The sequence below is a fragment of the Pantherophis guttatus genome, chromosome 4, assembly GCF_059756535.1.
Source record: "Pantherophis guttatus breed Tessera chromosome 4, ASM5975653v1, whole genome shotgun sequence".
NCBI lineage: Eukaryota > Metazoa > Chordata > Lepidosauria > Squamata > Colubridae > Pantherophis > Pantherophis guttatus.
Window position 1 is genome coordinate 35,274,376 of NC_142066.1, and position 17,236 is coordinate 35,291,611.

General features: G+C 39.8%; 2 protein-coding genes across 4 annotated transcripts in view; one reads left to right on the forward strand and one right to left on the reverse strand.

Moving 5' to 3' along the window:
- The first annotated feature begins 812 nt into the window (after positions 1-812).
- ATF5 (activating transcription factor 5) lies at positions 813-4,348 on the forward strand. The gene is made up of 3 exons (XM_034423050.3): positions 813-1,074; positions 2,367-2,651; positions 3,253-4,348. The coding sequence occupies exons 2-3, from the start codon at positions 2,474-2,476 to the stop codon at positions 3,897-3,899; spliced, it is 825 nt and encodes a 274-aa protein (XP_034278941.1). The 5' UTR covers positions 813-1,074; positions 2,367-2,473; the 3' UTR covers positions 3,900-4,348.
- A 52-nt stretch (positions 4,349-4,400) lies between these two features.
- Positions 4,401-17,236, reverse strand: part of LIG1 (DNA ligase 1) — a 33,913-nt gene continuing 21,077 nt past the window's right edge. For all 3 annotated transcript variants that reach the window (XM_034423048.2, XM_087891934.1, XM_034423049.3), the window contains 13 exons: positions 16,225-16,324; positions 15,320-15,405; positions 14,814-14,929; positions 14,632-14,727; positions 14,343-14,453; positions 10,136-10,207; positions 9,897-10,041; positions 9,478-9,560; positions 8,999-9,151; positions 8,217-8,270; positions 7,593-7,736; positions 5,708-5,800; positions 4,401-4,691 (listed from right to left, as the gene is read on the reverse strand). In XM_034423048.2, the coding sequence (XP_034278939.1) occupies positions 4,617-4,691; positions 5,708-5,800; positions 7,593-7,736; positions 8,217-8,270; positions 8,999-9,151; positions 9,478-9,560; positions 9,897-10,041; positions 10,136-10,207; positions 14,343-14,453; positions 14,632-14,727; positions 14,814-14,929; positions 15,320-15,405; positions 16,225-16,324 (1,328 nt within the window). In that variant the 3' untranslated portion in view covers positions 4,401-4,616. The remainder of the gene's footprint in view (positions 4,692-5,707; positions 5,801-7,592; positions 7,737-8,216; positions 8,271-8,998; positions 9,152-9,477; positions 9,561-9,896; positions 10,042-10,135; positions 10,208-14,342; positions 14,454-14,631; positions 14,728-14,813; positions 14,930-15,319; positions 15,406-16,224; positions 16,325-17,236) is intronic.

The following is a 17,236-nucleotide window of genomic DNA, read 5'->3' on the forward strand; positions in this document are numbered from 1 at the left end:
AACCCTTATCCAACTTAACTGGAATAAATACAGAATTCTAGGCAAGATATTCATCTTGACAGTTGCAATCCTACCAATCTGCATATTTCCCCATTTCACCAAGTCCTGTCCTATCTGTTGCTTGAGCTTATTATAATTATTTTCTTTAAGTGAGCTACACCTTGTTGTCAATTGTATCCCCAGATATTTTACCTTGTTTGTGACCTGCATCTTTGAAATCTCCATCAACCTACCACTGTTTTAATTGTGCTTTTCTTTGCACTTTTTCCAAAGTCTCAACATCTTTTTTGTAATATGGTGACCAAAGTGGCACTAATACTTCATGTTACTTTGATTCTATGCATCTGTTTATACAACCAAGGATTGTATTAGCTTTTTTGGCTGCCACCCCACACTGCTGGCTCATATAATTTGGTGACTTCATTTATTTTCCATGGGAACATAAATTCAGGAGTTTACAGTTAAGACTTAAGACTTACTGCACTAACAGGCTTGTCTCTGCTCATGTTTTGAAATATACCGAATGTTCTGGCCAAATAAATACTATCAGGCTTCGGGTAGCGGTGGAAAAGAGGACGATTTTTCCAGCACACTAAGAACTATATAAGCAAATAGTTTGGAAATCAATTCGTAACAAAGACACAAGATTATTTTTAAGGATATATATATATATATATCCTTAAAAATAATCTTTATATAAAAAGATTATTATAAAAATAATCTATATATATATCGCCGCCTTAACTGGGTTGAGGAAAAAAAAACCCTAAAAGGATCTCCTTCCCCCCCCCCTCCACCATCGAAGCATGAGCATTAGTGAAAGCAGCATCAGGCAAGAAAGCGGCGGAAGGATACGCGAGGCCGCTGCGATGAGGCTTGGAGACTAGAGGGATATATATATATATGGAGACTCCACCCCGCTGTGATTCATTCTGCTCCTGTCACACACTTAGGATTCAAGATTTAGAGCGCCGGTGAGGCACGCGAGATCGAGGACATGGCTTTCTAGGGCTGCGTGGATCCCGAAGGAAAACGAGCGTGTATTGCGCGCTGCAACAGAATCGGCAACATGGAGTAAGTAATATGTTGGGGTGCTGTCTCTTCCCGTTCACCTTCTCCCGATCCACTCTAGGGAAAGGGGGATCCCTTACGGTGGGAGAAGGACCCAGGGGTGCGGTGGGCGTGGGGATAACTGAAGGAAAAGTAACGAAGCGGGGGCGACAGGATGTTGGGGTTTTCCAAATGTCTGAATAGATGCAGAGTAGCAGTGCTAGTTTTCTCTCCTCCCTACACCCCCCCTCCGGTTCCTAGCATGCTAAAACCTGTTTGTCTGCCCGCCCCTTTCCATCGGGGAGTAGAGTAAGACTTTCTGCTCTCTAGGGAAGGAAGCAGATGCGGCTTGCATAACCCCAGAGAAAAGCCGGGCGGCGAGCGGAGCCTTTGTGTGACCGCAGTTCTGCCATTGCCTCTTCCCTTGCTTCCCGCAAACAAGCATGTCTGCACTTGCCCTAGAATCTTCAGAGGTTTTGGATCAAACTTCCACAAAACTTATGCTGGCTGAGGATTATGGGAGTTGACGTCCAGCACATAGGGGAAGATTCCCACTGTTAGCAAGAAAAGAATTTCTACGATGGTGCTTGTAGTATTGATGCAAGGCGCAAAGCTCATCCTCCCTGTTGAGTGCTTTCCTTGGTATTTTGAAGAGTTGAACACACCCCTTAATTTTCATCAATTTGGCTAACATTCTTTCTGGGCCTAGTTGTAATTAGATACTTGCTACATGTTGTCCTTGACTTACAACTATTCATTTAGCAACTGTTCAAGGTTACAGTAGCACTGAAAAAAAATGACATATGACCAATTCTCCTACTTACGACTGCTGCAGCATCTCCATGGTCATATGATCAAACTTCTGGTAACTGGTGTTTGTTTATGATAGTTGCAGTGTCCTAGGATCATGTGATTGCAACTATGACCTTCCCAGCTGGCCTCTAACAAGAGAAGTCAGTGGGGAAAGCCAGAATCGCTTAATGACCATGTGATTCACTTAACTATGGCAAAAAGGTTATAAAATGAGGTGTGACTCTTTTAACAACTGCCTTGCTTAGCAACAGAAATTCTGGGCCCAAATGTGGTTGTAAATCAAGGACTATCTGTATAGGGTATGGTCTCAGCCTAGTTATGTATCCATTATTGGCCTGCCAGCAGAGGCCTATTCTACAAATCTTTTCACATAAGTTGATTGTACCACAAAGTACTAAGATTTCTACTACAGGTAAAACAAATTCTAGTCTGTTTTACAAAAGAAAGAAATCTTGGCTAATGATTTCATTGAGAAAATAAGGTTCATTTTTATCACTTTCCAGGTCTTCTTTGGCCATCACCACCACTATTATCCTTGCCTGCAGGAGCAGAGCCACGTCTTGCTTGCTACGTGCAAATCCTGCACTGAACCTGAGTGATCACCAATACAATGTCTCTGCTGGCAGCACTGACCCTGGACCTGGACCTGACCATGATCCCAGCTAGCACCATGTCCTGCAGGCCGGAGCTGCTCAAGCACCGGCTGCCCCATGCCGGTCACAGTGAGCTGCTACCCGGACCTGTGGATCAGGGTTTTGCCCTCGGCATGGAGCGCCCGGTGCTAACAGGTGACCAGTTTGAGTGAAAGTAGAATAAACCTTAGAATTTGAGAACATTTACATGTATAAGAGACAAGGAATATCCACTTTAGGGACATAAGATTAATACTAGTTTGCTAGGCTATTTTAATATAATTGAGTGCTAACATTCTGAAAGGCTCCTTATAGCGTTGGGATGATAGAAAAGACTTAAAGAGGAATCCATTTAGGTATCTGAGTCTAATCTGCATGGTCAATTGTTATCTTTTTTTCAATCTGGAACCAAGAGTAAGACTGCGCATTCAGATGACCAAGAAAGAGTTACCATCTTCTTGAATCTTTTTGTTGTTATCTAAGGAACATGTAAATTTTGGAGCACAAATTTGATAGCTAAACAAGGAAAGGGCAGGGCTTTTAATAGTCTTTCAATATTTCTTCCCTTAGCTTCTTTCCCCATCATCACCACTTCGGCTTCTGTTTACCCCATATTATAATTTGGTTGTTCCTATACTAATTCAGATAACGTGTTTCTCTCAAATATTCCATACATAACTGTAACGACACATGAAAATAAGTTTACTTTGTAGTTTGTCTTGTGGCTTTGTCTGATTTTGCTTTTGCAACTGCATAGGCGATGGCTTCTCAGACTGGATGACGGAACGCACAGACCTGGCCACGCTCCTGAGTGTGTCAGGGGAGTCCTCGCCAATCTCACTGCCCTCTCCTCCTGCTCCGGACCTGGAGGCCATGGCCTCCCTGCTCAAAAAAGAATTGGAGCAGATGGAGGATTATTTCTTGGAGGAAACGCTCTCACCTGATCAGGTAGCACCCAGCACCCCTCCCTCTGATGGGAATTTTCACTTTCCTTTTGGTGATGGCTTCCATTCACTGGACCACCACCACAGTACACCTGCACCCTTGCAAACCTTGGATTCAAGTTGCTTAGAATTGTTGGAGCTCTATGGTGGGGAAACGCCTGCTGAGCTCCCCCTGCAGGGCAATGAAATATGTGCCTCAGTTCAGCAGTCACTTGTGCTAACACCTAAAGGGGATCGCCGGCAGAAGAAGAGAGATCAGAACAAGACAGCAGCCCTGCGGTACCGTCAGCGTAAACGAGCTGAACATGAAGCATTGGGGGATGAGTGCCAGGCCTTGGAGGCACGCAATCGCGAGCTGCGAGAGAAAGCAGAATCTATTGAGAGAGAGATCCAGTATGTCAAGGATCTGCTCATTGAAGTGTACAAGGCACGCAGTCAGCGCTTGCGAACCGCCCCCTAGAGGCCCTCTACCCTCATGAAAGGAAAAGTTTATGAGGAGAGGCTATGGAATAGTGCATATAGGCAAGAACAGAACAAGCATGTTAGACATTAGGTTTGGGAAATGTTGGTACTTATTAGCCTGCATTACCCTTTGGGGTAGGAGATAGTAATGCAAGACAGATGCAGAGCTGTAGAGATAAGGAATGGTATAGGAAGGAGAGTTAATTTAGTTTGAAAGAAATTGATACTGCTACTGTAGGAAAGAGCTAAAATTAGCCAGTTTGTGGCCGCTACCGGGATTATCAGGGAAGGCTGTATTGGGATGGTGTCCTTTCCCCCACCCCTCCTCTTCTCCCAACTTGGACAACAGTCCTGAAGCTGTGTATTAGCTTTTTTTGGTATGTACTTTATAGAATTTAAGCTACCTGTACCTAACTATGCACTAATAAACACTTATTTTAAACACTTGCTCTGAGTCAGACTTATAGATATCCCAGGAAGATGTCTCGCCACAGAAACAGGAGTTTAAAAATATCAAGGTTTATTTATACACTTTCACCAACTTAAATTTCATACCTGATCACAGAAAATTTCATTCAGCTGGGATACAAACTACTATCAGAAACAAAAACCTGTAACCAATGTTACCATTCTCTACCCCAAACTTAATACAAATCACTTATGTTCAGTGCTATGACTTCATGCCAAAAAAACTTCAATTAGATAAACTGTATTATTAATAGAAATCATCATCTTTTTCCAGTGACATTTGATTTTGGATCTGCTGCTGCTTCCGATAAAGTTCAGCCACCTGTATTAAAAGAAAGGTAGCTGAGTATTTGTACATAAGGATTGTAGGATGGTCTCCTGTCCTAGTCTTGTAGGTCTTGTCTTGTAGTTTGCTTATCTGCTTATCCAACATTGCAATCCCACTCTCACTAAACTTCTACACTCTTGGGGAAATCCTTCATTATACTAACTTAACATTTCTTTTCAAACATATAAAACCAATCCTTGCAATTCCCACAATAATCTGAGCAAGATAAATTCCCTTTTCATTCCCCCTCCCCCAGTGTTTCTTTGTAGCTATGAGAGCAGCCTGAAATGACCTTTTCATGGATCTGGCTCATGTTAGTATACATGAGGCATCTATTTTACCAAGAACCCCACCCCATGCCGTTTACTGTATTTTTCGGAGTATAAGACGCACCTTTTTCCCCCCAAAAGAGGGTGAAAACCTGGGTGCATCTTATACTCCAAATGTAGCCCTGCCCAGCTTCTCAAACGGAGGTTTCAGAGGCTGAAAAGCTTCAGAAAAGAAGCCCCCAAACAGAGCTTCAGAGGCTTTTTTTCTGAAGCTCTGTTTCGGAGGCTTTCAGAGGCAGAAAAAAAAGCAAGGCATAGAGCTCACAACCAGGAACCTGTTGCTAAAATTCACCTCTGGGAACATGGGGGTATGATTGGGGGTATTCACCTACCAATCAGCTTTTTTCTTATTTTCCTCTCCAAAAATGAAGGTGCGTCTTATACTCTGGTGGGTCTTATACTCCAAAAAATATGATACTTCATTTAGAAAATTAAGCAATGTGGTTAAAAGTTCAATCCAAAAGGATAGAAATGTTCATACTTACACATGCCTCTTTTAGCATTTGCAGGCAAAACTGTTTTATTAAAAAAATGCAGCCCTAGGCTACAAAAATTGCATAGTCTGTCTTGCCATGATTACAGATAATAACATAAAAGGACATGAATCCAATTTTGCATATACTGCAAATAATTCTTGACTGATTCATTTCCCCTTTATATATAGATATCTTGCATCTTTACCTCAACACTGCTAGTCGCCTCCTCTGGTTTCTTATCATCTCGGATGCGCAGGAATCTGGGAAAACGTAAGGAGATGCCCTTTTCTTCGTCCACCTGCAAGGAATAAAAAATTATCCTTGAAGTTTCATAAAAGCTACTTTCTTAAGGCCTCCTTTCAAGTACTGTTTTCTGGGCAAAGAAGAGAAATGGTTAATTGCTAGTTCCTTTCCCAGTAATGTCTTTTGTTAGCAAAAATGACTTTCAGTCTTAATTTGAATCCATCCACAAAGCTAACTCTGGGGGCAACTTTGGTATCTCTGTCTCTCTCTCACACACACACAACTACACACATCATGCATCTGGGAAACATCGGACCACACATCAACAATTGGTTTCCAGTTATCAACTCTGCAAGTGTAGGAACCATTATTATGAACAATTGTTTATATATTGAAGCAACCATATTCAAATATAAAAGTTTATGTTAAGGCACTGGCTATAATAGTTAATATTTATTGTTTCAGCTTTGCTTGCTATCTGAGGCACAGACTATGATGATGTTATACTATTAAATTAACATACTTTGGCATGTGTAACAGCAGAGAATTGAGATGCTTACGCGAGATCAAAAATATATTCATAGATCATTTTCAAGGTTTGCATGGTTCTACTATATGATTTGTTAGGAGTAAAACCAGCACTACCAGAATGACTCTTCACTGGTTTCTGAACAATGAGATCTGAAGTCTCTTAGAAAGGTTCTGGGTTTATGAGTTGTGTGAAGGGCTTAGAATCCACCAGATCTTATCAAATCCTTGGACATGCCTCTAACATTAATAAAGTTACATTAGGCTAAGAGTATATTCTAAGTGTATTTCTCCATTACAGGTGACCATTCAGTGACCAAAGTTTGATAGAACTGAACAGGTGGCACTTATGACTTGTCAGGGATGTTCTGGCCATTGCGGCATCTCCAATCATGTGATCCCAACCTGCATGCTTGGTGCTGACTTGATATTATGATGTTGGCAGCGTGCTAATCAGATGATCACCATTTGTGACCTTTGTTGGATTCTTACAAGGAAAGTCAATAGAGAAACTGGCAAGAGGTTTCAAATTGCAAATACATATCTTTGCTTAATGAGGATGTGGGATTTGTTTAATGATGGCAACCAGAAAGTGCTGGAATGGCCATTGCTAAATGATATGGTCACATGATGTCACATTTTATGACCACACCAGTTAGTGTCCAGTTCCCATTGTTAAATGTTATTTAGTAATATTGTTTTATATTTTTTTCTATCAAGTCATTCTGTTACTGACACAGCATTTGGAAATGTAGTATTTCAAGCTAAACATCAAAAACCTACATAATTATGGTAATTTTAAACATTCAAACAATCAAATAAAATTTAAACTTTTGAGATTATAGCCGGATCACTCACAATACAGTTCTTCATTTCCTTCCAGTATAGATTACTGGACAGTTGTTACTCATACATTATATGTATACTGTATGTGCATTACAAGTTAAATGTTTGTACCTTATATACTTACCATATATACAAAACTAAAACTGTTCCAGTGACTAGGGCCTATGCAAGGGCCTAATTAAAACTACAATACATGCATGGCATAAAAATAAAATCCTTATACCTATTAAACAGTAACAGACATTTCTAATCTTAAAATGTAATTTTAATAGCTGAAGATGTAGTTTCACAAATTTGCCTATTGAAATTGCTACAGAATGCTAAACTAATACTGCTAGAACTGTGATCTCAAAATATTTCCTAAGTAGTGACAGCCAATTAACAGTTTATTCATTATTTGTGGTAAATATAAATTACATGTAGTCCTTGCTATACACACATGAATCCCTTCCAAGGTGTCACCCATCACTCACCAAACCTGATGCTGCTCTGTGGATGGGAGAAATGGATAAATCAGCACACTTCACTTCCCAAACATGCTGGGATTCCAACCAGTGATCAGGTTCAGCTGTTCCACCCCAACGGTAGTATTGTCGTGGTTGTGGAATCACGTAATCCTATAACGCAGAGACTAGGCTGAGTACTAAGAAACTGTGATTCTCTTAAAAATTGGAAATATTCTACTTCACATAGAAAATGTACTTTGGGACACTTTTGAAAGCATTTAGAACTTGAAATATAGCCCAAATCTTCTGAATATCTTCATGAGGGGCCATTTCCAGCTCAAAATGGGTGATTTCGAACTCAATACTGAGCTTTCTGTTTTGCAGATCACTAGCAAGAACTATTATTTATGCAGTAGAAACTTTCAGAGGAATAAGTGCACCAGCAATATTGTATAATACTATTCTGAGTTTAATGGATAGGTCAGTCACCTTAGGCATGTGTATCAGAAAAGAAATCAAGAGTAATTGCCCCATCAAATCCAAAGAGTTTGCTTTTTCCCTTTAGTTCTTCTTAAGGACTTAAACATTAAAAAATGAAGGAATAGAAAATATCAGTAAACCATATTCAAATGAACAGATAAAAGTTCCTACCTTGAGTGAATTATGGAGTTTCTCTAAGTCCTCATCTGAGAATCCAGTGCCAATCTGGAAAGGATAAAGGATACTGACAATTAGATACAAATAACTAAATGTCTACCATTAGTCTTAAAGGGCAAGAAAACATGAAATGGAAAATATAAAAGCTACCAATTTTATACATCAGTTATTATTTATTGTGTATTTCTTTTGTAGTATTGGTAATTTTTTTCCTTCTTTCTTTATCCCGGTAAAATTAGTAGTACGATAAACTGTCATTATGGCAATCTCATTTTATAGATTCTAATTAGAATGGGCAGGGCCATTTTGGTCTAGTGGTTAAAAACACTAGGCTAGAAACTAGGACACCATGCATTATAATTTCCTCTTAGCCACAAAGCCAGCTGAGTAATTTTGATTCTTGCTCAGCCCTAGGAAAGAAGGCAACAGCAAATCACTTTTCAAAAACATAGAATCGTAGGCTTGGAAAGATCTTGGAAGTTCCATTATAGCTCCCCCCCACCCTCCATGAAGGAATTTTCAGTCTACCCTGGACAAATGACTGCTCAATTTTTTTTCCTGAAAACCTCTGGTGACTGCTCACTATGTTGCCAAGAAAACTGCCAAGACTTGTCCATGTGGTTGCCAGGAGTCAAGACTGACTCAAACATGCACACAATCCTCTTCCCTCCACCACAATTAAAGTTAGGGCACTTGATGTTATTTAATACCAAAAATTTATAACTTGTAAATCAATGATCAAAATGTCCTAAAAGTGGTAGTCTAAACATTCTTACTTTGCAGATGCTCTGGAATTCTTCACTTTCCTCATCATAACATGCTAGAAGGAAACCTCCATATGTGCCTGCCCGTTTGCCCTTGCCCAAGTAGGCACCAATCACCACCAGGTCAAGGGTGTCACCAACACCTTCCAGATAATCTTTTTTAAGCTGGTATGGGAAACATAATAATGGAGTAAGTCATCTGCTGCTCAGGGTCTGAACCAATATCTAGGCAGATTTTTCTGGTTCTGGAAGGATATGTCAAGTAGGAAAGAATAATTTGGAATATAACTTTTATTTGCATTCCTTATTCTTGACCATTCTGGGTTCTTTTATTCAAACTGAGAAACAAGTAAAATGGCAAATATAATACCACCCATCCTTGAACAATAGCATGGGCAATTTGAGGAGAGGGGCCAATTCTACCACAAGTCAGCACAGCTAAGCAATTGTATCACATAGTATTTAGAGCTGATCAAGCATTTAGTTCTTACCTTCAGCCAATTATGTGACCTCTTTGCAATTTCATATGTGGCATTCACTTCCAGTGTTTTTATCATTAACCCTTCGCATGAGTCTGAGGAAGGCAAACCATTTTATTATCTTCTACAGCATGTTGTTATTCAGTTTTGCTATTTAAAAGCTTAAAAGTGAAATAAATGATTCACTTTTTATTCTCACAGTTGTACTGACCCTAGGTTATCCATCTCTGAAGAGGGATTCTTCAAAATGTAAAAAATAAATAAATTAAAAAGAAATTAATCCACTGAGGTACAAAGTTAAGTAAGATGGTAAACCTCATTCTTCTAAATATTAAGATTCTGCAATATTGGCTTTCATTTGATGCTCAACAGAAGGTTGAGTTTTATAAACAAAAACACTAAAAGAAACTTGTGTATCAGCTATACAATACCTTTGATAGAGCGTTCCAGAAATTCTGCTATCTCATCAACATTACTAGTATCCATTGAAGTGGCAAAAAGGAACTGGCCTTCAACTTCAGTGAAAGAATTATGCAGTAAGGTCCGACGCTGAGACAGAGGCTTCTGGACTAATGACTAAAATACAGATAATTACACATTTAAAAAGAAGGCACAAAGCAGGGACTTCAAAAGAGTAAAGAAAAGAGGGTTAAAAACTTGCTATACTTACCATTCCATTAAGGTAGAGCATGTCAAATGCATATATACAAACTTGCACTCGGATTTCTGCTGCATCCACATCCTAGAGAACAATGGTACCATAAAGGGATAGGGAGGCTAGATATTTATACCACAGAATATTAATTGGAACATTTCTGGTTTAATTTTATTTGCATGACTTTTACATACCCTCAACTAATAGCTGCTAGAAATATTTCTTCCCTATATGAGATGTTTTATTTTCAAAAATTAGAATTTCCAATATATGGTATCTTTCACCTCTCCTCCCCCCATCATTCAAAAACTAATCCATTTCATTCCAGTTGTGATATGCAGGGGTGTCAAACTCAATTTCATTGAGGGCCTCATTAGGATTGTGGTTGACTTTGGGGGAGCCGGGGGGGGGGGGCATGGCCAGCTCCCACTGCTGCTGTGCTCACTCTCTTTGGCCAGGTTGCTCATAGTGTGTGCAGGAGGACAAAGTGTGTGGGTCAGAGGGAGGCCTACTCCATCTCCTTATGAGGAGCCCTAGCTTTGTAACCAACGCATCTTCAGCCATAAGATGGGAGACCACCAGGAGAGGTCAGGAGGGGACAAGGGGATGGCAAAAGGCAGCAGGGCTGCTGGTGGCCAAGTACTAAGTCAGGATTTACCCTCACTCTCTCTCATTATAATCTTCCTTCCTTTCTTCCCTTCTTTTTCCTTCCCTCTTCTTTCTTCTTCCTTCCCCTCTTTTTCATTCCTTAATCTCTTCCCCTCTTTCCTTGTCCTGTTTTCCCCACTGGAAATAGCTGTTTGCAACATACAAGGAGGGGATATTTTCCTAAGAGCTCACAATTCAAGAATACCAATGGGCACATGAGGTATCTCAGGATAGGGAAGGCCATGGGCATCTAGCGATAGAACAGGCCCTCAAGGTTTTCCCGACCTACTAAGATACCTCATGCTTCTCCCTCCCTTCCTGCCACAAAGACTCACTTACCTTGCAAATACCTGTCTCCTCTCTTTGTTTCTTTGTCTTTGCTTTGAGGAAGGGAGAGGAGAGTTGGCTGGGACATGCTTTTTGTGCCGAGAATGGATGCTCCTGGGTGCTACAATATCGCACAGCTTCAAGCACCCATCCTCTTTTGCAGAGTCGGACCCAGAAACTTTCATTCTCGGTGTGAAAAGTCTTTGCCGGTATCCTGCTCCTTTCTTCCTCCCCAACTACTTTCCACTTTACTACTTAATAAGGAAGAGGAGAATGGTGAGGCTTTGCGCTGGCTGGCCAGGCAGGGAGCAGGTCAGGCGGTGCAGGCTCGCTGGTTGGGGAGGGGCAATCATACACACACACAGTTTGGAGAGCCTCCTTCTCTCTGTCTTGCTGTGGTGGCAGTTGTGGCGCTTCAGTGCCTGGCTGGCAGGAGACTCAGGTAAGCCAGTGCTGGGCGAGGGGGGTGGGTGGTGTTTTCGAACTGTTTCTGTTTAATACTAACTACTTGGGCCTGGGTCACAACACTAGGTTATGGCGGCAAGGAGAAGTGGTGAAGAATGAAGTGAGGTGTGGGGGAGGACAAAACAAGGCAGGGGGTGCAGAGCTGCCATACCTGCCCTGTCCCGGCTTATTGAGGGCCCTTCCACCAGGCCAAACTCTCTCTCACACACACACCTAGGGCAGCCACATCCCTTTACTAACCTTTCCAGCTCCTTTTGCTGCCACTACCTGCAGAGCAACTGAAGTAGTCTGTGACATTACAGTAAAAAAAAATCGTTCAGACCTTCCAACTTCTCTCACACACACATACACAAAAAGATCTTGTGAGGTTGGTATTTTTTTTACTGTTGTCCCACAGATTACTTCAGTTGCTCTGCATGTGGCAAGAGAATTGGGGCTGTGTGGGACTTCCTATGGCTCCGCGGGACTTCCTGTGGCTCCCCGAACGCCGAAGGATGCTCCTTTGGGAGCTCCAGCCCCGCGATTCCGTTAGCCGCTAGAACAGCGAAAATCAGCTGTCTAGCGGCTCGAAACTCTCCCCCTGGGGAAAAGGGGGAGAGAAGAGCAGAGGGGTTTGGGTGGAGCTCCCCTAGACCCCTAGGTTTTTTCTTTTTAAGCCTGGGGTTTGCAGGGTGAGAACTCCCTGAAAGCTCTTCAGTGCTCCGGATCCGGGACGAGTCTGCTTTATGCAGAACGAGGCGTCGCGTCCACACCAGCACCAGCAACTCAATTTTAAGGAAAAAAATTTTGGACTTGAAAGCTGGCAGAGCAAATACAGGAGAAACAAAAATTGCAAGTACTAAACCTTTAACTCCAAAATCTATCACTTCCCTCTGAATCTCTATGGTAGAAAGGGAAAGTAAGATGGTGTGTGACTCTAACGGGGCGCGGAGAAGTGAAACTTAGATACAAAGTATTATGTGGTGTTGAAAGCCCCTGTTTAAAAGAAGAGGATTTTATTTTAAAACGAGAAGGATTTAAAAATTATATCTAAGAAAAAGAAAAAAAAATGGCTGGCTTTTCTGAAAGTGATGAAGGCTCACAAGTGATGAAGGCTCACAAGTGCTGACTGTGGATCTTTTGGAAGAAGTTTTAGAATCATTTGCCTCTGCGTTCGTGGAAGGAATTGAAGGGATTCTTAAGAAGGATTTTACTCAAATCCCAAACAAAGATATAAGTGAAGAGGAGGTGGAAGAAAAAACCCAGTTTATTGTGCCTTTGGAAAATGAAATAGAGGTTCTTCAAATTGGGAAGGAGTGTAACCAGGAAATATTGAGAGATATTCCTCCTAAGGTTTTGATACAGATAAATGGAAAATTGTCAGGAGGTGTTGGGATTTTTTACACAAAAAGGAAGATTCGAAGTGGAACTTTACAACTTTGTTACAAAAATGGATTCTCAATCGTAGTTGAAGAGGTGTCTTTTCTGAGGGGAATTACTTTGCGAAGAGAACGGGATTGTGGCAGAGGAGTGAGACTGAAGAAGAAAGAAAGAAAGAAGAGGGTTTGCAAAGAAGCCAGAGAAAAATGGAGAAGGGAAAAATTCTCGAAAATAAAAGCAGGGGGAGGAGCAATGCTGAAGAAGAAAGTATTACTGAAGAAGGAGGACTGGAAAAAATATAGAAAGAAAGGAGAATGGAAGATTAATTTCTTTTAATGTTTTATTGAAATAAAAAGACTTATTAAAATTGGATAGCTTTTTAAAATTTATTGAAGTATTAAAATGGTTAGCTTAAAATTTAATGGATAGCTTTTTTGTTTTGAAACATATATTTTGAAGAATGTCATATTGATGTATTAAGAGATTTTAAAATGTTTAATCTAAGATTATGGTATTTTTAAAAGGTATATGTGATGAAATGTTTAAGTTAGATATAATTTAACTCGATGGATTAATCATATTTTTTTCTTTAAAAAAAGACATACTTTAAAGAAAGTTTTAAAATGTTTAATTTAGAATTTACAAGGGAGTAGTGGTGAACAATCAGAAATTGGCAAGTGGTTTATGAATGACTAAAGAGGATAAATGTTTAATTTAGAATTTTACTAGGGAGTAATGCTGAAAAAGAAGGTATGGAAAGGATTTTAGTAACAAATGTGAAATGTGATAAAAGAATTTATAAAAGGAAGGTTGATGAATAACTTTTAAAAGGGGAGTTAAAGAACTTGAGGGAGTTTTGAATCTTGTAGTAAATTAGCGTATTTTAGCTTAGGTTTGTTAAATGTTATACCCTGTTTTTGCTCTGGGAAGTCGGGTGTGTGTGTGTGGGGGGGGGGTTGAAGGTTGTGTGGGGATAAAATTGTTATAATTTTTTTAATAAAATAAAAAGATAGAGAAGTGTATTAATAGAGAAGTAAGAAATGTGGGGGAAATGTCATAATAAATGAAATGATAATATTAAGATATGATAAATATTGGAGGAGTAAGAAGAAGACACAAAAGATGTACTTCGATGACACATTGAATGATTATGTATTGTTTGTTTGTTTATAAAATAAAAACTTTTTTTATAAAAAGAGAATTGGGGCTGTGTGCGCGCACGCCCACCGGGATGGCGTGGAGCAGGCCAAAGTGACACGGGCCAGACCCTTATAATTTTCAGGATGGCCACACAGACCGGATTTGGCCTCATTGTAGGCTGGATATGGCCCACTGGCCCTGAGTTTGACACCCCTGCCCTAAAGAAAGGACTCTAGCAGGCATACTGATTAACACATTCTAGAATCATCCAGCCATGTTTTACCTTGCGCTTGCGGGTAGTCAATACTTGGAATGGAAGGATCTGGTTTGAAACAGGGTCCCAGGCCACTGCCTCTGCATCCAAAATGCATGATTTCACAGTGCTGTTTTTCACCTGCACAAGAATATAAGTTTAACTCAACTGAATTTCTGCATGCTGCAAGTTCTCAATCCAGTACCATTTTTAAAGCATTCCTCCTGCAGGAACCCCACTAACTACTGAAATTGCTCTTGTGCCAGCAAAATCATCTCCATATTTCTCCCTTCTGTGATATTTCTAACAACTATCGCACCTTGGGAACACGGGTGACAATATCAGGGTACTTTGTTGTGTTGTTCTCTTGGTTTCGGCTATAAATATGTACTTCTCCATTCTCTAGAATGTGGATCTGTATGGAAAAGAAGAATTAATGAACTACAAATGAAAATGAGGAGAATTAGAGTTCTCTTCTTCGTTCACACCAAACATTGTTACCTGTGCCCGCTCTCCATCATATTTGTATTCACAAGTGAAGGCTGCTTCTTCAAAGCGTTTTAATACCTCCCCAATTCCTTTGGTTGGATGAGCCAGCATGGGCTTCAGGGGAATACCTGTTGCAGAAAATACACAAAGCTGGGATTTGCAGTAACTATTAACAACTGACTCAATGAATAGTAAAGCCCAAGAGAACAAGTGAGAGCAAGTTAGCAAACATATAAGGATTACAGAGAAGAAATTGATTACGGTATGTTTTGTAGAATACTCATTTTTTATTACATCCTTTTATGGACAATCTGTACTATAAAAGGCAAACACAATCATAAGAAATAGAACCTGGTTTCTTTTTAAGATGAAAATGCATAGTTTTTGAAAAGCTAAAGCAAACACCCAGGACTGTATATATAAATCCCAAAGCATATAAAATTTTGGAGAGAAAGTGCTAGTTCTGTTTAAGGGATAGATTCTCAGTTTATCAAGTGCCCCACTCCCACTAAAAATACCTGGCGTGATCTTGCAGTACTGAGGCAAGCTCTCCACACCATGTTCCAAAAGGGCAGGTACTATTATGTCATAATTTGGTAGTTCGCTGAAAACAAAGAAATTAAAATGACAGAGATCTGTGACTAGATCTTGGCTAGCTAAAATATATTAAATTCCCTAATCCAAAGTTTGTAGTGGTTTTTGATTGTTCAGTTTTAGGTTGTTAATTCAGAAGTGATTCAAGCTAGTATTCCTTTAATATTCTGTAAGGCTCCATCAGTTTATTTTTCCTGGCACTTTCCTGCCTTTTCCAAAAGTTCTAGAAAGCTCAGAATGAGAACATAAGCCATTACAGGGGGAAAAAAAAATCTGACAGCATTCCAGCTATGTCAGGGATAAGCAACTAGATCCACACATGAAAAGTTCGTGTTAACTATTTTATTATGTTCTACTTAAATGAGTACAAGAATCTCCCAGAGTGCTTGCCTTCTCTTGGGAACAAACAGCTAAGGTACCATGGAATTTAGGAGGGGTTAAGCTTAAGTCTCTTGCGGCTGCATAAGGATACAAGGCTAGTTCTACACTTGATCTCCCCTCTTGCCTGGCTGGGTGTTTCCTAGCAAATATACAATCAAAACAAAAAGACAAAGGAAAATTTATGCGTAAGTATATATGGACTGACTTAGACGCTTAGTAAGGGCACATGCGAGAAAGTGAAAGCATAATTGCTCAGGTTTCCTTTCTTATCCATTCACAAAAAGTTTCATTTACAAGTGAAAAAACAAAGAATGACATGATTGAAGCCAGATACACTTAGTAGCATTTATTGCTGTCTGGGTCTTTATCTATTGCAACTTATGAAAACTGAGAGCTAAGGGAAATGGAAAGACATTATGAATAATTTATTAATACAAATAATATTCACCAGAAGGCCTGCTTAATAATCAAAACCCTTTCGTCCAGCCAGGCTTTGCGTGCATCTGCAGATTTGCCCTTTGCAGCATCTAAAACATCTGGGGGAAATTCTAGAAGGGGAAGAATATATGCATACGAACACATATTAATGATTAGATTCCTTTAGCTAGGATGTGCACATTTTTGTAAAAGTACAGAATAACTCATTGGGACTGACCATTACTTTGAAGTAATGCAATAGGGACTGCGAACTGTTGCTAAGTGGAGTGGTTATTACACACAATGTCACATGACTGTGCTGACTTATGATGTCAATTCCATTGGAAGTCTTTAAACGAATCACCGCAGGTCATTAAGCACGTCACATGACTGACTTGCTGCCTATTCCTCACTGAATTTGCTTGTCAGAAGCTAGTTGTGAAAGTTACAAACAGCAATCACATGAATGAAGGATACTGCAACAGCTGTAACTTTGAGGATCGATCACCAGTCTTTATTTATAGCACTGTCATAAATTCAAATGGTCAGTGAATGAGTGGTTGGTATGTGAGGACTACCTATATACTAAATGCCATGGACTTTTAGAAATAAGGGTACTATTTGAAATTTTTAAGAGACTGAATATGCTCTCCATGCCCCTAAAATCATGTTGCAAATACTGCTACATTTGTTTGTTAATGATTAATTGTATTTTTTGCTTTCTGATCAAATCTTCAAATTCTGAATTATTTAGCAATAATAAAAAATAGCTTATGTCTTTTAATTCTGACTCAATACAGAATACAAACTTCCTGTCCTATGAATGACCCCAACTTCCGAGACGGTTCTATGTATATATATTCAATTCAGTGGTGAAATCTAAAATTTGTTACTACGGTTCTGTGGGTGTGGCTTGGTGGTGGTGGTGGTAATGTGACTGGGTGGGCGTGGCCAATTTTTTTTTCAACTTTTAAAACCATTTTTTCTACAACCTCTTCGCTGAGGTTGTATTTTGGAGAGAGATATCGGCTTAATACAATATG